General features: G+C 49.5%; 2 protein-coding genes across 5 annotated transcripts in view; one reads left to right on the plus strand and one right to left on the minus strand.

The window, feature by feature from the left end:
* Nucleotides 1-365: 365 nt before the first annotated feature.
* On the plus strand, nt 366-2,648 carry MYOG (myogenin). The gene is made up of 3 exons (XM_003410237.4): nt 366-1,038; nt 1,837-1,918; nt 2,527-2,648. The coding sequence occupies exons 1-3, from the start codon at nt 493-495 to the stop codon at nt 2,646-2,648; spliced, it is 750 nt and encodes a 249-aa protein (XP_003410285.2). The 5' UTR covers nt 366-492.
* A 5,591-nt stretch (nt 2,649-8,239) lies between these two features.
* Nucleotides 8,240-21,109, minus strand: part of PPFIA4 (PTPRF interacting protein alpha 4) — an 83,629-nt gene continuing 70,759 nt past the window's right edge. For 3 of the 4 annotated variants that reach the window (XM_064273372.1, XM_064273371.1, XM_064273369.1), the window contains 2 exons: nt 12,435-12,609; nt 8,241-11,781 (listed from right to left, as the gene is read on the minus strand). In XM_064273372.1, coding sequence (XP_064129442.1) covers nt 11,732-11,781; nt 12,435-12,609 — 225 coding nt within the window. In that variant the 3' untranslated portion in view covers nt 8,241-11,731. Of the gene's footprint in view, nt 11,782-12,434; nt 12,610-21,109 lie in introns of all 4 variants that reach the window. The other variant, XM_064273370.1, reaches the window with a different exon arrangement.

The following is a 21,109-nucleotide window of genomic DNA, read 5'->3' on the forward strand; positions in this document are numbered from 1 at the left end:
GAAGGGGGTTCTTCAAGAGTTTTATCTGACTGACATAGTCTGGTTAAGGTGCTGGTCAGGAAGCAGGGGGATGGATAAATTGGCTTCTTAAGGTCCCTTCCAGCCTGAACCCACCTCTTCCTTGCCCCCCACCCCCCGCCCCTTCAGCTTCTTTGGGACTAGCAAGAAGAGAGCAGGCAGGCGCCCAGCTAGGAGTAATTGAAGGGAGCAGATGAGAGGAGAATGCCTGTCCTCCCCCACCTCCCCTGTCCCACGGGAGAAATGAAAACTAATCAAATTACACCCGACGGCCTCCCTGCCCGTGCACAGGAGCCGGCCTGGGCCAGGGGCAGGCTGGATGGGTGGGGTGGGGGCCGTGGGGGAGAGGGAAGGGGAATCACATCTAATCCACTGTAAACGTCTTGATGTGCAGCAACAGCTTAGAGGGGGGCTCAGGTTTCTGTGGCGTTAGCTATATTTATCTCTGGTTCCATGCCAGCAGGGAAGGTTTAAATGGCACCCAGCAGTTGGCGTGAGGGGCTGCAGGAGCTTGGGGGCTGGTGGCAGGAACAAGTCTTTCCCGACCCCATGGAGCTGTATGAGACATCCCCCTACTTCTACCAGGAACCCCGCTTTTATGATGGGGAAAACTATCTGCCCGTTCACCTCCAGGGCTTTGAGCCTCCGGGCTATGAGCGGACTGAGCTCGGCCTGAGCCCTGAGGCCCGAGGGCCCCTAGAAGACAAGGGGCTGGGGACCCCAGAACACTGCCCAGGCCAGTGCCTCCCGTGGGCGTGTAAGGTGTGTAAGAGGAAGTCGGTGTCCGTGGACCGGCGGCGGGCAGCCACGCTGAGGGAGAAACGCAGGCTCAAGAAGGTGAATGAGGCCTTCGAGGCCCTGAAAAGGAGCACCCTGCTCAACCCCAACCAGCGGCTGCCCAAGGTGGAGATCCTGCGCAGCGCCATCCAGTATATTGAGCGCCTGCAAGCCCTGCTCAGCACCCTCAACCAGGAGGAGCGTGACCTCCGCTACCGAGGCGGGGGCGGGCCCCAGCCAGGGGTAAGTGGCCATCCCATCCACCTGGCCCAGGGGGAGTGGGCCAGAGGGAGGCACTTGGACAGCCTCAGGACAGCACAAAGGGGCTTAGAGGGTTAAAGCCAGTGCCAGGCAGAGGGGTCTTGAGGGGCTGCAGGACTCCTGCCTTTGTCAGAGCTGCGTCTGTCCAGCTGACCACATATGTCCCCATGTCCTTTCCCGACACGATAAAGGCGATGGGAGGAGGTGCAATTGGGGTATGTGTGCTCTGAACTGTAGGAGGGACACAGGAACACGTCCATGTCAGCCCGCTGGGGGAGGATTAATCCCGGGGCCTGGAGATAGGTCCAAAGAGCAAGGCCAAGCTCATCGGAGAAGATCGCTTTGCCCCCACCCCACCCTCACCCTGGGTGTGGCTGAGCAGAGCAAAAACCAATCCCCCTCAGCCCCACTGGAACCCAGAAGGCCTGAGCAGAAGTGGCCCTGCTCAGGCCAGACACTCTGCCTCCTTCAGCCTTACCCCAGAGGCAGGAAACCAAGGGGCCCTTTAAGCTGGGTGTCTTGTGAGGGCAGAATCACCTCCCAGGGTCAAGGCCACGGAAGGCCTGGAAGCAGAGGCTCTGGGTCAGGTTGGGGGTGTGAAAGGAGCCAGCTGTGAAGATTCTTGAGTGGGGGGTGGCCTGGGCTGAAGGGGTGCCATCCAGGACCCACCCTCCAACCCCACCACAGATGCTTCTGCCCAAGGGGATTGGTCAGAGACATCTGAGAATGGCTGTGTCCCAACCTTGGGCTTCCCCCGCCCCCCACCCTGCTATCTTGCAGGTGCCCAGTGACTGCAGCTCCCACAGCGCCTCCTGCAGTCCAGAGTGGGGCAGCGCACTAGAGTTCGGACCCAACCCAGGAGGTAAGTGAGGCCTGGATCCTGGTAACCTTGGCTCAGATCCCTCAGTTCCCATCCCCTTTTCAGCCCCCTAGGCCCAGTTCTCCCCTCTTACCTTATTTCCTGCTCCAGCTCTCTTTCCTTGGCCTCTCCTTGGAACTGTTGAACCCAGGTTCCCAAGCATGCCTCCCTGAGACCTTGACCAGCGAAGGAGGCCTCCTACAGTGCCCCAGCTGGTGCCCGGGAGCTGACCTTCTCCACAGAGAGGAGAATGCTCCTGCCCCAGGGGTCCCTGGGAACTGCTGAGTCAGTGCTGCAAAACTGGGCCCAGCAAAGGGCAGTTCCAGTCTCCAAGGATACACTGCCCTGGCTGCACCTCGGAATAGCTGCTCCCAAATCCTAGCCCCACTAGGGGAGCTCAGGGAGGAGGCACACACACACGCGCGCGCGCGCACACACACACACACACCGGGCATTTGGAAAGGCATGGGCTGGGGAGTAGGATTCCTGAGTTTTGCTTGCCCATCTGTCCTGAAAAACCTATGACACCCCAAGGGGTTCATTCCCTATTCTGGGCCTCAAGACCCCCTTCACCCCCCCCAGGTCACACCCTCCCCACCTTCTCCTTGCAGATCATCTGCTCACACCCGACCCTGCGGATGCCCACAACCTGCACTCCCTCACCTCTATCGTGGACAGCATCACAGTGGAGGATGTTTCTGTGGCCTTCGCAGACGAAACCATGCCCAACTGAGATGGTCTGCCAGGCCAGGCATATGGATGCCCCCAAACTGGCCAGAGCCACCACCACTTCTGCAGCAGGGGCCTCCTAAACCAGGCTGTCCTGATGCCAGGAAGGCAGCCCCAGGGCTGCCAAATGCCAGACTATCCTCTCCTCCTCTACGTAAGGTTAACCTACCACCCAGTGGGGGAATGGACTCCCTCATTCAGCTGACTCCTTAGAGCAGAGGGCATCCTGTTTCACGGGAGACAAAGCAGGGGACCAGAGCACCCCCTTGTGTATGCCCCCTGGGTAAAGGGGCAAACTCAGGAGCTTCCCTTTTATCATAATGCAGCCTCCAACTCCCACTTACCTAAAGAAACATGTCAAGAGACAAAGTCAGTGTCCTGACCTGGACAAGCTGTGCACTCCTGCTTTTGTCTCTTCTGAAGCCAGGGGCTGGGCTGGGCCTGCCCTGAATTGAGGGAGGAGAAAGTGGGGCGGGGGGGGGAACAATCTTGTTCCTAAGTCCATGGGGGGCCAAGCTTTTGCAGTGACTATTGGGAACCTTCCAGAGGTTTATGTTTTGTTTTGTTTTGTGTGTTGTTTGTAAAACAGCCATCTGACCAAGGTCTCCTGTGCTGAAGTTGCCAGGGACAGGCAGGGAGGGGGGAGGGGGACTCTTGGGGTGATTTCTTTTGTTAACTAAGCATTGTGTGGTTTTGCCATTGTTTTGTAATTTTTTGCTAACTTATTTGGATTTCCTTTTTTAAAAAATGAATAAAGACTAGTTGCTAGAAGAGTGTCAATGATGATGTAGATTGGGGAGGGAGACCGGACATGACACGCTTGGCCCTTCCACTCAGCGATCCAGATACGCTCCCGGGGCTGGGCTTCCAAGGATGGGAGAGAATGGAGCTTTGGGGAAGAACCAACACTCCAAAAGCATTGGAGGAACCATCTTGTGGGTGATCACTAGGGGTGGAGACCCCTGCTCTTTTTACCATTACAACAGAAGCCATGTCTGGTCCACAGGCCGGGTGAAGACTAGATCACAGAAATCCTTGTGGGACACAGAGGAAAACCTGCTGAGCATTCCGTTACACTCTGATTCACAGACACTGTTCACAGTCTACTGCCCACCATCTTGTATCCCAATAGGTCCATTCAATTCCAATTAATTGAGCAAGCTCCCATGTCTAGTGCTCAGCCCACAGCCAGTAGGACTCCTAAGGGGTGTAGAGCTGGGATCCTTACCTCTCCTCTGGTGGTACATGACCAGAAGCCCTATAGCAAAGTAGGAGGTGATTAAATTAGGAGCACTGGCTCAGACACTAGATCACGTCCTTGGAGGCCAACTAGCACATCTCCCTCACGACACGCATCCACTTCCATCCAGGCTGAAGGCCATCCTGGCCCCTGCATTTAGCAAGGCAAAGAATGAAGGCAGAGAATGTTGACAAAGAATAATCAAGGGAAAAGAAGCTGGGGTTCTCTTCATATGGAGGTGATATTTGTCAAGGCCTGGCTTCCAGGGGAAGAAGGTGGGTAGGGAATAGCGAACAAAGATTTTGGAGAGAGATTATATAAGGATTAACTGAAGAGTGAACAGGAGCTAAAATTTGAACGCCCCATGAATATCTACTAAAAGTTTTATTAATTCCAACTGCTTTGGGCTAAGTTTGTCTAATTTATGACAAATTATAAGATTCAGAATCATTACAGAAGTCTGGGGATTCAGAGTGTGGAACACTCCAGCCCCCATCCAGTTCTTTGTGGTTCTTTGACAACTGACATGACCCAGTTTTACCCACCAGACTCTGGTGACTTGCGCTGGGCTCTGCTGGGCCATCTCCCCCGTACCTGACCTCCTGACCTTGATCCTGAAGAACAGGGTCAGCACCCTGCCCCTAGAGCTTCTCCAGAAACTCTTCCTAAGGAAAAGAATAAGGCTCACAGAAGCCAGGTAAGGGTGCAGAAGGGAGGCTCCCCCCAGGGCCTCCCAAACGGCCAGTCAGGGCTGGGACTATTGGGACCCCCCTCCCCACCCCTAACCACAAATTGGCCTAGTCTGCCTGTGTTTGTGGGATTTCCTTCTTTTTGAGTTTGTTTCTCTGTTTACAGTCTTGCCCTCTAGGAAGGGCTGCAGAGAAGTCCCTGGTCATTTCCATGACTCTTAGCTCTCCCTGACTCACTGCCCTTGGGGATGGGGAGGGCAACTGGCCCGGTTGGTCGCAATGCCTTGGCTCTTGAATCCACATTCACTCCCCTGTTACCCACCAAAAACACACATTCAAGAGAGATCTCTTCCCTTAGCTCATTTCCTCTGCCCCTGGCACCTCCAAGCACCAAGAGTGGATATAGTCCTATCGTCTTCAGTTATGACCTGCCTATCCTGTCCCTTACCTTCCTTTTTACTGGGAGATGGGCTGGTTGAGAAGGGCATTCAGCTCTACTAAGGAGCCTCTGGGATCCTCAAAAATTTAAACTTAAATCTTTTAAGTTCATTTCTCTTACGTTACCATGTCAATTGGAAACTGAGGTTCATATAGAATATAGAGTTATAGAATACAAAGGTTCACATAGAATATAAAGTTCTTAAAGAGTGAACAGGTCTCGGCAATGGCTACTAGTCAAGAGTTCCCTACCATTGTCAGGCGTAGGCACTGTCTACTTCCTTTTTCACAGTCCTTAACAGGGAAACTACTTGTTGGAACTTCACAGGTGTAAACAGCAAACTTTGCCAACCAAGAGCCCAGCCTCACTCATTATTTTCACTGAATAAAGAATTGTCATCAAAGCCCAGGGACTTGCTTAAATTAACAAATGCTCACCCTTCACACTGAATACCAGATAAGGCTCCAATTAACGAATAATAAGTTGTAGTTCTTTAGGGAAATCAGCTTAAATTCAGTCTTTAGTGAAGAAAGCACCTGCGATAAATCAAATTGGGTTAATCAAATGTTGCCTAAAAATGGACCTTATGGAATCCACGTGAATGAAAAGAATTACTTGAAACTTGCACAACAATTGTTCATATGTAAATGGGAATTTCCTAGATGTCTAGATAATTAATATGAGTTGCAGGATGTTTAAAATGCTATTTGTTGCACTCCAATTAAGATCCTGAGGTACCTAGCTTCTCAATTTATTTGGCAGACTGGAAAACCTTTTGAGGTGCTGCAGGTGTAGTAGGCAGCTGGATCAGCTGGAGATAGAGGAAGAGAGAGGGCAGAGGAGGGTGTGAGGAGAGACGTCCCTAAGCTCAGGTATCTGCTTCACAGCACGTCAAGTGCCTTGGACTTCTCCGGTTTTCTGGGCTCCAGGCTGGGAAAGAGCAGCCTGGAGGTGAGCTAGAGCTCAGGCGGAAGACTGCAAGGCTCCGGGCTGAGCTGGGGTCTCAGCTCAGGAAGCACAGGCCAGCCCAGGCCAGGGTGAGAACCCCAAATCACCACCCCGCTGCCATTCTGGCTGTGCCTTATTCATCCCTGTCCTCCTTTAGCCACAGGCAGCCACTCAGAGCCCAGGTTCCCTGCTTTTCATTCTGTTTGGACCATTCCTAAAGGAGAGGGCTCCAGAAAATAAACCTAGATTCTTCTTTTCTACAAATGCTAACAGAAATACTGTTAGGTCTGTTATGGCTTGAATGTGTCCCCTCAAAATATGTGCTGTAAATCCTAAATTCTATGAATATACCAGGAGCCCTGTGGCACAGTGGTTAAGAACTACAGAGAGCTATGGCTGCTAACCAAAAGACTGACAGTACAAATCTACCAGACGCTCCTTGGAAACTCTATGGGGCAGTTCTGCTCTGTCCTATAGGGTTGCTATGAGTCAGAACAGACTCAACAGCAATGGGTATGAATACACCATGGACTTCCAGAAGAACAAACAGATCTGCCTTGGAAAAAGTACAGCCAGAATGCTCCTTAGAAGCAAGGATGGCAAGACTTCACCTCCCGTGTTTTGGACACGTTGTCAGGAGGGACCAGTTCCTGGAGAAGGGCATCATGCTCGGTAAAGTACAGAGTCATTGAAAAAGAGGAAAACCCTCGACAAGATGGAATGACACAGTGGCTGCAGTAATGGCCTCAAGCATAATGACTGTGAGGATGGCAAAGGACCAGGTAGTGTTTTGTTCTGTTGTACGGGGGGTTGCTATGAGTTGGAACTGACTCAATGGCACCTAGCAACAATAACATGCCTGCGGCGCAGTGGTTAGAGCACTTGGTTGCTAACCAAAGGGTCGGCAGTTGGAACCCACCAGCCACTCCTTGGGAGAAAGATGTGGCAGTCTACTTCCATAAAGATTACAGCCTTGGAAACCCTATGGGGCAATTCTACTCTGTCCAATACGGTCACTATGAGTTGGAATAAACTCGATGGCAGTGGGTTTTTTTTTTAGGCCTGTGGTTATAATCCCATTTGAGAATGAGTTTTCTGTTTTGTTAATGAGGCAGGATTAGTGTAGGCTGTGTCTTGAGTTAAACTCTTACAAGGAATAAGATGAGTAGATTAGGCAAGCAGAGATGGGGAGAGATGTCAAGCCACATGAAAATCCCCCAGAAGCAGAAGCTCAGAAGAGACAAGGATCTTCCTCCAGAGCCAGCAGAGAAAGCAAGCCTTCCCCTAAGGCCAGCACTCTGAATTAGGACTCCTAGCCTCCTAAACTGTGAGAAAATAAAATTTTGTTTGTTAATGCCACCCACTTGTAGTATTTCTATTATATCAGCACTAGATAACTAAGACAGTCCAATGTCAAGTTCAGCACGTCCAAAACCAAACTTCCATTTCCCACAAAAGTCTGCTCCTTCTGTTCCCCATTCCAGAGGATGGCCAAACCAAACCCACTGCCATCAAGTTGATTCTGATCCACAGCAGTGCCAGAGGATGGCAGCACTGAGAAATCTTCGTTTTCCTGGATTCCTTCAGATTTCATTCCTGGAGCCAGCTGGTCACCAAGGCTTTTCAATTCCACCTTTGGTCATGGGAGATGAGGGAGGCAGTGGAGAGGGTTATAGGAATTTGATCAGCACCTTCCCTCACCTCTGTTTGCTCTCCCTTGGCTACATCCGTGTTGCCTCGTCTAGCTTCCATCCTGTAATCTGTGCCTATGGACTGGGCCATCAGTGTATGGCGCACTGAGAAGCCTTGGATAGGATACAAGGGCATATAATGCATTGTGTTGCCCTCAGTAAGTTCATCATTCAGGTGAGTAAAAGGCACATGGCCCCATGAAGAGTCATAGGAGCCAAGAGAATGGGAGCTGGGGTGGCTGGGGAAAGCTTAGCTGAATGGTGGGGGCCTGAACTCAAAAGAGAAGTAACACTTATGGAGCACTCCGTGCCAGGCAATGGGCCAAGAGTTTTAATACATATAGTAATTAAGTACAACTGGGTTCCTGGGTTGCCCAAATGGTTAAGTGCTTGGCTGCTAACTAACAGGTTGGTGGCTCAAGTCTACACAGGACTGCCTTAGAAAAAGGCCTGGCAATCTACTTCCCCAAAAAACAGGCACTGAAAAACCTATGCAGCAGAATTTTGCTCTGACATATAAGATTTGCCATGAGTTGAGAATCAACTTGATGGTAACTGGTATGGTAATTAAGAACATGGCACTAGAGTCAGGAAGACCTAGGTTTGAGACCCCCATGTGTCTTGCCAGAGCCCTGGAAGCACAGTGGTTAACAGCTCAGGTGCTAGCCAAAAGGTTAGCAGTTCAAATCTACCAGCTGCTCCTTGGAAACCCTATGGGTCAGTTCTACCGTCCTACAGGGTCACCATAAGTCAGAATCGACTCCACGGCAATGGGTTTGGTTTTTGGATTTTGTGTCTTACCAGCTGTGTGCTTGTAGCTTTATAATTTCCTGTCCTGTGAAACAGTGATTATAATACTTACATCACAGGGTTGTTGTGAAGATTAAACGAATTAGTATACTGTAGTTTGTATCCATATAGTAGTATTCACTAATTTTTAGCTTTTATTAATAATAATCCTTATAACAACCTTCTGAGATAGGTTTGTTTGTTTACTCATTTGAGAACATACGTCTATGGACACTGACCTAAAGGAGCTTCCTCACAGCCCAGTGTGGAAAACAGACAATGAGACAATTACCACACAATATTTACAGTGTGCATAGAGCACCCTTAGGGGAGCAAAGGGCTGCTGTTTTTGAATTCTGCTGGGGAGGGCGGGGAATGACTCCCAGGAGATGCTTGAAGTGGGTCTCAAAGGTTTACAGCTGCAAAGGCAAGGAAAGAAGAAATCCTGCTGCCTCCTGGTGATGGGGCTGTCTAGACATAATGTTTCTGAGTTTGGCAGATGTGAGAGCGGAAGGAGCCCAGAGAGGGCCCAGGAGCCAAGTCATGAATGGCTTCTTACACCCCACCAAGGAGTTGGACCTCTGATCTAGAGCTGGTGAGGAGCTGCTGAAAGAGTGTGAACTTGATGGTTGCACATCGTGAGTAATGTAACCAATGTCAAAAAAATAAAAAGTTTGAACAGTGCAGTGACATGCCTAGGAGCTGTCACTCCAAGAGCAGAACGAAAGGGTAAGAGGAAAGAATGACAGGTAAGCAGAGATGAAGAGGAGGAAACACATCAAGCCCAGCAGTCAGGGCTCCTGGCTCCTTCATCTCTTCCTCTACTCCCTTAGCACCAGCAACCCAAACATGAACCTCTCTATCGATCCCACAGTTGTCTAAGTAAACAAAGAAGTTATTAACTATATGTTTTTTAAAGCTCTGATATTTACTTCCCAGCGTACAACAGCTCTCAGGACTATCAGAGAAGCTAAACACATCAGGGGAGCTCAAAGTTAACAACAAGAAGAACAAAAAGACGGGAGGCCACTGTACATTGTCTTAAAACCAGGTTGTTTATTGGTACACCCACACCCACACTCACACCCACACACACACCCATTCCTGATGCACTGAGCCAGTACAGTACTGAGAAGGGACCTGACGAGATACAGGAGGCTGGTGAGGAGGGCTTGGGTCACTGGTGACTCTCCAAACAAAAAATATATTGACTATGAGGCAAGGGATACACCAAGACAACAGCCTTCCAGCACTGTGTGCACAGATTCCTCTTCTCCATCACCTCCTGGGAATATTTCCCAAGATGCCTTGAGTGGACCCGGTTCCCCCCAGCATCTACCTTATGCCATGACCAACCATGATAGGGGTAAGCTGCAGAGGAGAGGTTCGGGCTGGATCTCCCAAACAGCTAGCCCACCAAGCGTCCTCTGAAGAATTCAGATGGTTTTGTGGTCCCCAAATCCACCAATCTTAGGAATTTGGGGTCTCTCAATAATCTTAACATCCATTACCCATAGAAGTCTTTCTATCCAACTCGTTTTCTGCTAACTTCTCCAGCTCCACTCCCACAGGCTTGATGGCCAGGGAAGGTTCGGTACAATGAGAGAGACCAAGGCCCTACCTGAGCCTAGGGACAAGCCCACCCAGCCATACCAGAGTTGAGCCCCTCTCTACCGGAAGCATCAGAAGACCTAAGCCCCAGGCTGCAGCACTCCTTCCAGACAGGGTGCTCTGACTCTTTATTCCACCTGCTAGCCTAGCTCCCTCACCCCCACACTTAGAACTGAAGTCGATCGGGTTGCAAACCAGCTGCTCCAGCCACCTGTAGGATGGCACTGCCCTGGCCCCTCTCCAAGAAACATGCCCAGAAGCTTGTTTTCTCCTCTCACTTGGATGAAGCCCTGGGTTCCATCAACCTACACTGCACGTGGGTCCCAAACACCTCCAAGCACCTTGAGAGGGTGAGGGAGTGGGTAAGGAGGAGGGATTTCTTGGGAATGATCATTCTTACCAACCCAGGACTTGATTACCTGTCCCGGCTCCCACCACGCTGCTGGGGAAAGCAATTAGAATGACAAAAGCCGGAAGGGTCTCAAAATTTCCTGGAAAAGCCAGTCCCTGAACACCAAAAAAGCCCTGAACAAGGGGTGGAGGACTTGGGGACAAGCAGGAAGAGTGACTGCCCTCAGCAATACTGGTTTTACTGGACTGGGACATGACTCACTGAAGTTTTATTTTCTTCCTGGGAGGTCAAGGGAAGGAAGCCTTGGGCTACCTTTTCCCCAGATCTGAGTTTAGGGTTAATGTATATTTGAAACATCCATCAGGTTCATTCTTAAGGGGCTGGGACTACTAAAGAAGTGGGGCAGAGGAGGACAGCAAGGAATGGGTGCTGGGAGCACAGTCAACAGTATCTGCTTAGACCTGGTCTCCTCTCCCCTCAGCCCAGCAGCAGCTCCATGCTAGGATTGGGCAGAGGGCATTCCCACTACCCTCAGGGCTTAATGCTGCCTGAGCCCTTTGGCTCTCCCTCTGGCTGGCCTGCCTACACATCTCATTGGGTGAGGGTGGGGAGGGCTGAGAGTTTCCCATCCTCACCCATGGCCCAAAGCTCAGGGGTCCATTTCTTCTGAATCTTCCCAAACTCACACTTGATATTCAGCTTAAGCCAGGGCCTAGAATCTCTACTTCAGTCTCTCTCCTCCCCAGCCTCATCACCCTGAGGGAGAATGTGACCTTCTGCCTTCTAGAGCTGCAGTTGTGGAGATGGGCTGGGGGAGGGATAGTACTGGGGGTGCCAAAACCAGATGTCTGACCATCTGGCACATCCAGGATGTGGTCAGGGACCCAGAAGGCAGAATAGCCCAAGAGTAGCAGAATCTGAAGTACCCTTTTCTTGGAAAGGCCACTCCCTTCCCTTGGCACTTGGTCCTGGTCCCTGGCGGCAGTGGAGGTCCAGACCAGGCTAGGTCCAGAAGAGAAAGGGTGGAGTCACACTGACCCTGGGCTGCCATCCTCTCCCTCCCCTTGAACCCCAAGCATGGACAACTGGGTGCCTCCACAACACTAGACACACCCCAGCCATGTCCACCAGAGACTTACAGAGGACACAGGGTGGGCCTGGGGGTAGTAGGATGTCGAGGGGGTGAACGAGAATATTCTGAGATCCAGGGCAAGTGGAAAGTCACAGACGAGACTAGGAGCCCTGGGAGGAAGGGGAACGAGCAGGAGGGGTCAGGGCCTGCAGAGCCAGGAAGCCCAGGAGGAGGGAGCCGGCCCTGGGGGCCGTGGCTAGTCCCGGAAGGCGGAGAGCATGTGTCCGTAGAGATAGTGGGAGTGAGCTAGGAAAGAGAGAGACAGGCAGAGCGCGGTGAGTTGGGAGTTAGTCCTTGGGAGGCAAAAGTGCAAGCAATGGCGTGCTTCAAAGCGTGAAGCGCCCAAGGCCTGAGGAAGCAAGGAACGGCAAGCAGGGCCGTGCGCGCGAGCAGCAAAGCCGGCAGCCAGAGGCGGGCGCGGGGAAGCCGCAAGCGGGCCGGCGGAACGGGAGGCCGTGTGCGGGCAGAGGGCCGGCAGCAGGAGCGCCCCGCGTCCCCGGGCCGGGCCCACTTACCCCGAGCCACGGGCACACCCCGTCAGACCCGGGGCGGGAGGGTGGGGGTTCAGCAAGAGTAGGTCCGAACCGTGGAGGTCTCCAGTCTCTGCGCCCCCGCCGTCCCGGCTGGGAGCAGTCAGCAGCGCGGGAGAACACAGAGCAGCGGGTTAGTGCGCGCACACGCTCGCGGGAGGCCCGGCCCAGCGGCCCCGCCGCGCCGCCCAGGCCGCCGTTAGTGGAGCGTCAGCCGGGCGCGGGGGTGGGCGCAACCAGCCTCCGGCCTCGCCTCTGCGCCAGCGCCGGCCCGGCCGTGCCCTGCCCTCTCCAGCTGGGTCCAGGGATGCCAGGGCAGCACCGCGCGCCCTGGTGCCCTCGGCAATGCCCAGCCAGCCTGCCACTCACCTTCAGGCATGATCTTCTTTGGCGGGGCTTGTGACGGCTGCAGGGGCCCCAGAGTGGACACGCGGAAGGCGGCGGGGAGGGTCTCCCCGGAGGCGCTGAGCATGCCGCCGTGGTGGTCCCGCGGCCGGAAGCGTTTCCTCCAGGAGGGAGCGCGGCGGAACACCTTGTCGTCCCCCTGCACCAAAGGGACACGCAGAGGCATGTTGGAATGGCCACCCTCACTCCTTGTCTTGGGGGAAAGCAGTCATGGCTGATTGTAGGGACATTGCTCCCATCCCTTTGGAAAGAGGAGCAAGGTCACGTCGCCTTTCTGGCCCTCGGTTTTTCCACCTGTAGAGTGAAGGGGCTGCGTGGATGATTCTGAAGGGCTCTTGAGGCTCCGAAATTCCCTGTTTCTAGGTGGGGATACCCTCTGGGCAGATCTGTCACCTCATAGCCTTCTCAAACCTGGCTTGGGATACCCCTTGACCTCTCTCTTCAACCTAGGGTACTCCTCCTCTCAGCCTCACCCCATGGGAAATGGTCCCCAGCCAGGTCTCCATACACCCTCTCCTGCCTGTCTGGTGCCTCAGTATGGCAGCAGCCTCCATATGCTAAAGAGCGGTCAGGAATCGGGAGACCTGATTTCCAACACAGGTTTTGCCATTTTACTTGCTATCTGACCTTGGGCAAGTTAAGAGACCTCTCCGAACTTCAGTTTCCTTATCCGTAAAATAGTAACAACTGCTCTACCTATCCCCCCCGTGTCTGTCAGTTTGTCATACTGTGGGGGCTTGCGTGTTGCTGTGATGCTGGAAGCTATGCCACCGGTATTCAGATACCAGCAGGGTCACCCATGGAGGACAGGTTTCAGCTGAGCTTCCAGACTAAGACAGACTAGGAAGAAGGACCTGGCAGTCTACTTCTGAAAGAGTTAAACAGTGAAAATCTTATGAATAGCAGCAGAACATTGATATAGTGCTGGAAGATGAGCCCCCCAGGTTGGAATGTACTGAAAAGACATCTGGGGAAGAGCTACCTCCTCAAAATAGAGTTGATCTTAATGACGTGGATGGAGTAAAGCTTTCGGGACCTTCATTGGCTAATGTGGCATGACTCAAAATAAGAAGAAACAGCTGCAAACATCGTTTAATAATCGGAACCTGGAATGTAAGAACTGCGAATCTAGGAAAATCGGAAATCATCAAAAATGAAATGAACACATAAACATTGATATCCTAAGCATTAGTGAGCTGAAATGGACTGGTATTGGCCATTTTGAATCAGACAATCATATAGTCTACTATGCCGGGAATGACAACTTGAAGAGGAATGGTGTTGCATTCACTGTCAAAAAGAACATTTCAAGATCTATCTTGAAGTACAACGCTGTCAGTGATAGGATAATATCCATACGCCTATAAGGAAGACCAGTTAATATGACTATTTCAACTTTATGCACCAACCACTAAGGCCAAAAATGAAGAAACTGAAGATTTTTATCAGCTTCTGCAGTCTGAAATTGATCAAACATGCAATCAGGATGCATTGATAATTACTGGTGATTGGAATGCGAAAGTTGCAAAACAAAGAAGAAGGATCGGTAGTTGAAAAATATGGCCTTAGTGACAGAAACAATGCTGGAGATCGAATGACAGAATTTTGCAAGACCAACGACTTCTTCATTGCAGATACCCTTTTTCACCAACATAAACGGTAACTATACAGATGGACCTCGCCAGATGGAACACACAGGAATCAAATCAACTCAATATCAGTCAGAACAAGGCCAGGGGCCGACTGCAGAACAGACCATCAATTGCTCATATGCAAGTTCAAGTTGAAACTGAAGAAAATTAGAACAAGTTCACAAGAGCCAAAGTATGACCTTGAGTATATCCCACCTGAATTCAGAGACCATCTCAGGAATAGATTTGACATGTTCAACACTAATGACCGAAGACCAGACGAGTTGTGGGATGACATCAAGGACATCATACATGAAGAAAGTAAGAGGTCACTAAAAAGACTGGAAAGAAAAGACCAAGATGGATGTCAGAGGTGACTCTGAAACTTGCTCTCTAACGTCGAGCAACTAAAGCAAAAGGAAGAATTGATGAAGTAAAAGAACTGAACGGAAGATTTCAAAGGGCAGCTCGAGAAGACAAAGTATTATAATGACATGTGCAAAGAGCTGGAGATGGAAAACCAAAAGGGAAGAACACACTCGGCATTTCTCAAGCTGAAAGAACTGAAGAAAAAATTCAGACCTTGAGTTGCAATAGTGAAGGATTCCATGGGGAAAATACTAAACGACGCAGAAGGCATCAAAAGAAGATGGAAGGAATACACAGAGTCATTATACCAAAAAGAATTAGTTGATATTCAATCATTTCAAGAGGTGGCATATGATCAGGAACCAATGGTACTGAAGGAAGAAGTCCAAGCTGCTCTGAAGGCATTGGCGAAAAACAAGGCTCCAGGAATTGATGGAATATCAATTGAGATGTTTCAACAAACAGATGCAGCACTGGAGGTGCTCACTCGTCTATGCCAAGAAATATAGAAGACAGCTTCCTGGCCAACTGACTGGAAGAGATCCATATTTATGCCTATTCCCAAGAAAGGTGATCCAACCAAATGTGGAAATTATAGAACAATATCATTAATACCACACGCAAGCAAAATTTTGCTGAAGATCATTCAAAAGCGGCTGCAGCAGTATATCGACAGGGTACTGCCAGAAATTCAGGCCAGTTTCAGAAGAGGACGTGGAATCAGGGATATCGTTGCTGATGTCAGATGGATCCTGGCTGAAAGCAGAGAATACTAGAAGGATGTTTACCTGGGTTTTATTGACTATGCAAAGGCATTTGACTGTGTAAATCATAACAAATTATGGATAACATTGCAAAGAATGGGAATTCCAGAACACTTAATTGTGCTCATGAGGAACCTGTACATACATCAAGAGGCAGTTGTTGAGACAGAACAAGGGGATACTGATTGGTTTAAAGTCAGGAAAGGCGTGTGTCAGGGTTGTATACTTTCACCATACCTATTCAATCTGTATGCTGAGCAACTAATCTGAGAAGCTGGACTGTATGAAGAAGAACGGGGCATCAGGACTGGAGGAAGACTCATTAAAAACCTGCATTATGCAGATGACACAACCTTGCTTGCTGAAAGTGAAGAGGACTTGAAGCATTACTGATGAAGATCAAAGACCACATTCTTCAGTATGGATTACAACTCAACATAAAGAAAACAAAAATCCTCACCACTGGACCAATGAGCCACATCATGATAAATGGAGAAAAAATTGAAGTTTTCAAGGATTTCATTTTACGTGGATCCACAATCAAGACCCATGGAAGTGGTAGTCAAGGAATCAAAAGACGCATTGCATTGGGCAAATCTGCTGCAAAGGACCTCTTTAACGTGTCAAAAAGCAAAGATGTCACCTTGAAGACTAAGGTGCGCCTGACCCAAGCCATGGTATTTTCAATTGTATCATATGCATGTGAAAACTGGCCAATGAATAAGGAAGACCGAAGAATTGACACCTTTGAATTGTGTTGGCGAAAAATATTGACTATACCATGGACTGCCAAAAGAACGAACAAATCTGTCTCGGGAGAAGTACAACCAGAACGCTCCTTAGAAGCAAGGATGGCGAGACTGCATCTTACATACTTTGGACATGTTGTCAAGAGGGACCGGTCCCTGGAGAAGGACATCATGCTTGGTAAAGTACAGGATCAGCAGAAAAGAGGAAGACGTTCAATGAGATGGACTGACACAGTGGCTGCAACAATGGGCTTAAGCATAACAATTGTGAGGATGCCGCAGGATTGGGCAGTGTTTTGTTCTGTTGTACATAGGTTTGCTATGAGTCAGAATCGACTCGACGGCACCTAACAACAACAGTTCTACCTATTTCTCTACCTGCCTCTCCCTAATGGGATCAAGTAAAGAGCACCCCGTGACAGTGATGGGTCTGGCAGATGACCCATCAGAGGCAGGCTCCTCCCAGGGACATTGCAAGCAGCCCTCTGCCATCTGCCCCCTCACCAATGTCAACCAGTCCTCCAAAATAACCATCTCTGCCAAAGGACACACAGGGCCACAACCCCACAGGACCCCACCCTTTGGAGTTCACATCCACCCTGTTTTGTAGCCCTCCAGCTGGTGTCTCACCTTCTTCCACCCCTGTGTTCTCGGAACTGGTGCTGGCAGAGTGGTACCAGCAAGAATGAGGAGCACTGATCCACCTGTTGTAGGCTCACTTCCCTCTTCCAGACCTAATCTCTTAAGGTTTGTTGCTAGTGCCCTGAGTATGCCAAATGCTTCCATCAGTCCTTGCCCTGCACACCTCTTTGTCACAGTACTTGTCCTAGTAGAATTTTTACATGTACACATGTGATTATGTCATAATCCCACTTCCTCTCTCAAATTCTGTGCTTCATGGGGCAGATCTTTTTTGTTCCATTCAGTGTATCCGTAGGACCTAAGTATGCCTGGGCACATCTGCAGGCCCTCATCAAGTATGTGTGAAATGAATGGATGGCAGCTAGCTCCCTATGCAGGCGTCCCATCCTGAGTTCATCAGGAACTTTCCTGCTCAGCTCTGTCCTCCCCATGATCCCACCTTTCACCCAGCCCAGAACAAAGGCCTGCCTCCCCTTTCCCTTTCTCTCTCTCCATTTCTACCTTGAACCAACCCTAAGGATGTGTTTTTTGTATTCCTCCCCTGCCCTCTAATATTCAAATGTTCTTGCTCCCCTCCTCCTCCTCATCTTCCCTGAGGCCTGCCCTCCTCACAGGGGCAGAAATGGATGTGGCCCTTCAGAGCCTTGAAGTGTGAGAGGGAAAACTGAGAGCCAGAATTGGCAGTGGGAATAGTACCGAGAGAGAGCTCAACGTTGCTGATGATGTACCAGATGGCTGGGCAGAAAGCCATCCCCTTGGCTCTCAGACACCCCCTTCCCTTCCAGTCACACCTCATTCCCAGGACCTGGCCTTCTGCTTCTTAAAACTTCTTGCAAGACCAGTCCTCTCCAGCCCCACACCTAGCTGCATCCCAGAAATCCATCGTACTGCCAGATGACATCACCTTCTCAATAACTCCACCCCAATACCCAAAGTCTGACAGGCCCGCTAGCTCCCCTGCTCCCAGGCATAGCCAGATACAGGGGAGGAGCACTGGAACCAGACACATGTTGCCCCAGCCCTGCTGTGCCATGCGTCAGCTCTGTGCCAGCAGGTGAGTTACTCTACCTCTTCGTGCTTCGGTTTCCTCACCTGTCTCATGTGATGACTGTTAGCATAAAGTGAGATGCCTGTCCACTGTGCCACCAAGCCTGACCCAATGCCTGGCACAGGGTAGGCATACAAAGAATTTTTTTAATGATTGAAAGAATAAATAGCTTTCTAAATTAGAAAGTACCACACTAATACATATGGGGGCTGCAATTCTTAGACAGCAACCATGAAATCTAAAATCCCAGAAGTGTGGGGAGTAAGTGGGGGGGTCACCATCGCTGAAGGCACAGGAAAATGAAAGCCAGGTCTCTGAGAGTGGGGAAGCTAGGACTGGCAGTTCATCTCCTTGGCTGGAATAACAGATGTTGATACATAACACACTCTGACCTTCAGGGTACTTCCATGAAGAAAGCACCACTCCACAAACTCTGTGTATTCCTGAGTGTGCCCTGTCTACTGAGGCAGAGCAATCATTCTACAAAGGTGGGTTTCTGCCATGTTCAAACCAATTAAGGAAAAGTAAATAACACTAATAGTGCCACGAAGGGAGGCCCAGAAGTCTACACAGAGGCTATGGTGGGGGCAGGGGTGTGGAGAAAGTGAAGCTGCACAGAAAATGGGGATCAGAAACAATGGTCAGATTTAACATGGAGAAGCTAACAATAAACAGTCTTTTTTAACTTGCTTGGAGCCAAGTCAGCAAAGGCAGACCTGACAACAAAGGACAGACAATGTTGATGACAGGAAAGCAAGTAGGGAGAATGAAGGGAAGAGGAGGAGGCGGGGTGTGGATGGAGTTCATCTACAGGAAACAGCAGTGAGTTTAGGCAGACATCTGTAAGGGGAGCATCGTGGCTCAGGAGGTCATGCTGTGCCCAGACATAGCCCAGCCTAAACTCTAAGGTCAAATGGCAGGAAATTTCTTTTGTAACTGATCGAAGGGCTGAGAGAGAAAAAGCTTTAACTTGATATGAAGGTAGAAGCGAGAGTGGAACTACAGAGAGGCGGGGCCAAGATGGCAGAACAGATAGATGCTTCCAGCAAGCCCTCTTACAACAAAGACCCGAAAAAAACAAGTGAAACGAGTGTATTTATGACAAACTAGGACCCTGAACATCAAAGGCAAGGTTAGAAAACCAACTGAGGGTCAGGGGGAAGAAGAGATGGTTCAGAAGAGAAGAGAAGTTACCGGACCTGAATCACCAGGAGCCCTCAGGCATCATTCCCGGAGCAGCTGTGGCAGGCTGGTACTAGCATTTGGCTGCAGTTTCCTCAGAGAGAAGCAGCCAGCCACACAGCCTACTCACGCCTCCGGAACCAGAGAACCGCACTCTCAGCAAAAGCTAAGTACTTGCGTATGTTTTCCTGTGCCCCCTGCCGCCAAGCCAGCTTCAGCGGCTGTTGATTTCCCTGGGCCTGAGATGGACTGCGTTGAGTGCCTAGAGCCATCCTCCAGGCCCTGGAGAAGGAAAAAATTCGCAATTGGGGGAAAAGATAATTTGCCAGCTCCACTAACTCAGGGGAGCTCAGGGCAGAAGCGGCTCCTGTCCAGGCATAAATGGTACGTGGACTTTGAGTACCTTTCCCCTCTGCATGGACCTGTGTGGGCCTGTTTCAGGAGAATAGGCCCTTGTTGGCAGACTACAACTATTTCAGCTGTGTGGTGGAGAGGTGGGTGTTTGATGTTTGTTATTGCTTTGCCTATTGAACAGGGCCCTCACCTACCCAGATCAGGGCCCTAAGGACTGGTGGCTCCACTCAGGTCACCCAGCTACCCATGACAGGTGTCCAAGTATAACTGGTACCTCCCAGTCCTTACAACCAAAAACTTTGCATGCCCGTGGTCCAACTGCAGAACCCACCCACCTGTACGCTCTAGGGAACAGGGACACGCTTTCCTCAGAGACACTTGGGGGATGATTCTCAGCCCCCTGCCTTGTTCAGAGCGTGACCCCCTGCTGCAACCAGATACCGGTATGTACACCAATCACCCCTGCCCCTCTAAGACCGTAGGACAGAGCCTGTACCACACACTTGATGATCAGCTACTGGGACACCTGAGCTGAATTCATACAAGAAAAGTGAATGGAATCCTAGACTGATATACCTGATAACAACTGTAGCCATCTGGGGACAGGACATGAGAGCTCTAAAGGCAAAAATAATCAAGCTAGCTCACTCAAGCAACCCATTTGGGCTTCTCAAAACAAAACAAAGCTAGAAGCTATGATACAGTAAGCAAACATAAAATAAAATGATACAATAACCTATAGATGGCTCGGAGAAACAGTCAATATCAAGTCACATAAAGAAACAGACCATGATTGCCTCAACAAGCTCTCAAAACAAAGAACCAAGGGATCTTCTAGATGAAAGTGCCTTCCTGGAATCACCAGAGGCAGTATACAAAAAATTAATATACAGGACCCTTCAAGACATCAGGAATGAAATGAGGCAATACACAGAACAAGCCAAGGAACACACAGATAAAGCAGTTGAAGAAATTAAAAAGGTTATTCAGGTACATAATGAAAAATTTAATAAGCTGGAAAAATCCATAGATCGCAATCAGAAATTCACAACATTAACAATAAAATTACAGAATTAGACAACTCAGTAGAAAGTGGAGCAGAACTGAGCAAGTGGAAGGCAGAATTTGTGAACTTGAAGATAAAGCACTTGGCACCAACATATTTGAAGAAAAATCAGATTAAAGAATTTAAAAAAATGAAGAAAACGTAAGAATTAAATGAGACTTTATCAAGAGAAATAACCTTCAAGTGATTGGATTTCCAGAACAGCGAGGGATAACGGAAAATACGGAGAGAACTGCTGAAGATTTATTGGCAGAAAACTTCCCTGACACCGTGAAAGATAAAAAGATAGCTATTCAAGATGCTCATCAAACTCCACATAAGGTAGATGTTAAAAGAAAGTCACCAAGACATATTATAATCAAACTTGCCAAAACCAAAGATAAAGAGCAGCTAGGGATAAACGAAAAGTCAACTACAAAGGAGAGTCAATAAGAAAAAGCTTGGACTACTCCGCAGAAACCATGCAGGCAAGAAGGCAATGGGGTGACTTACATAAAAAACTGAAGGAAAAAAATTGCCAGCCAAGAATCATATATCCAGCAAAACTGTCTCTCAAATATGAAGGTGAAATTAGGACATTTCCAGATAAACAGAAGTTTAGAGAATTCGTAAAAACCAAACCAAATCTACAAGAAATACTAAAGGGGGTTCTTTGGTTAGAAAATCAATAATATCAGGTATCAACCCAAGACTAGAACACTTGGTAGAGCAACCAGAAGTCAACCCAGACAGGGAAATCACAAAAATAAAACAAGATTAAAAAAATGCTCAAAACATGGAAACGGCGATGTTGTTATGTAAAAGAAGAAAACATTAAAACAATAAAGAGGGACA

This window comes from Loxodonta africana, chromosome 20 (assembly GCF_030014295.1).
Source record: "Loxodonta africana isolate mLoxAfr1 chromosome 20, mLoxAfr1.hap2, whole genome shotgun sequence".
NCBI classification, from domain to species: domain Eukaryota; kingdom Metazoa; phylum Chordata; class Mammalia; order Proboscidea; family Elephantidae; genus Loxodonta; species Loxodonta africana.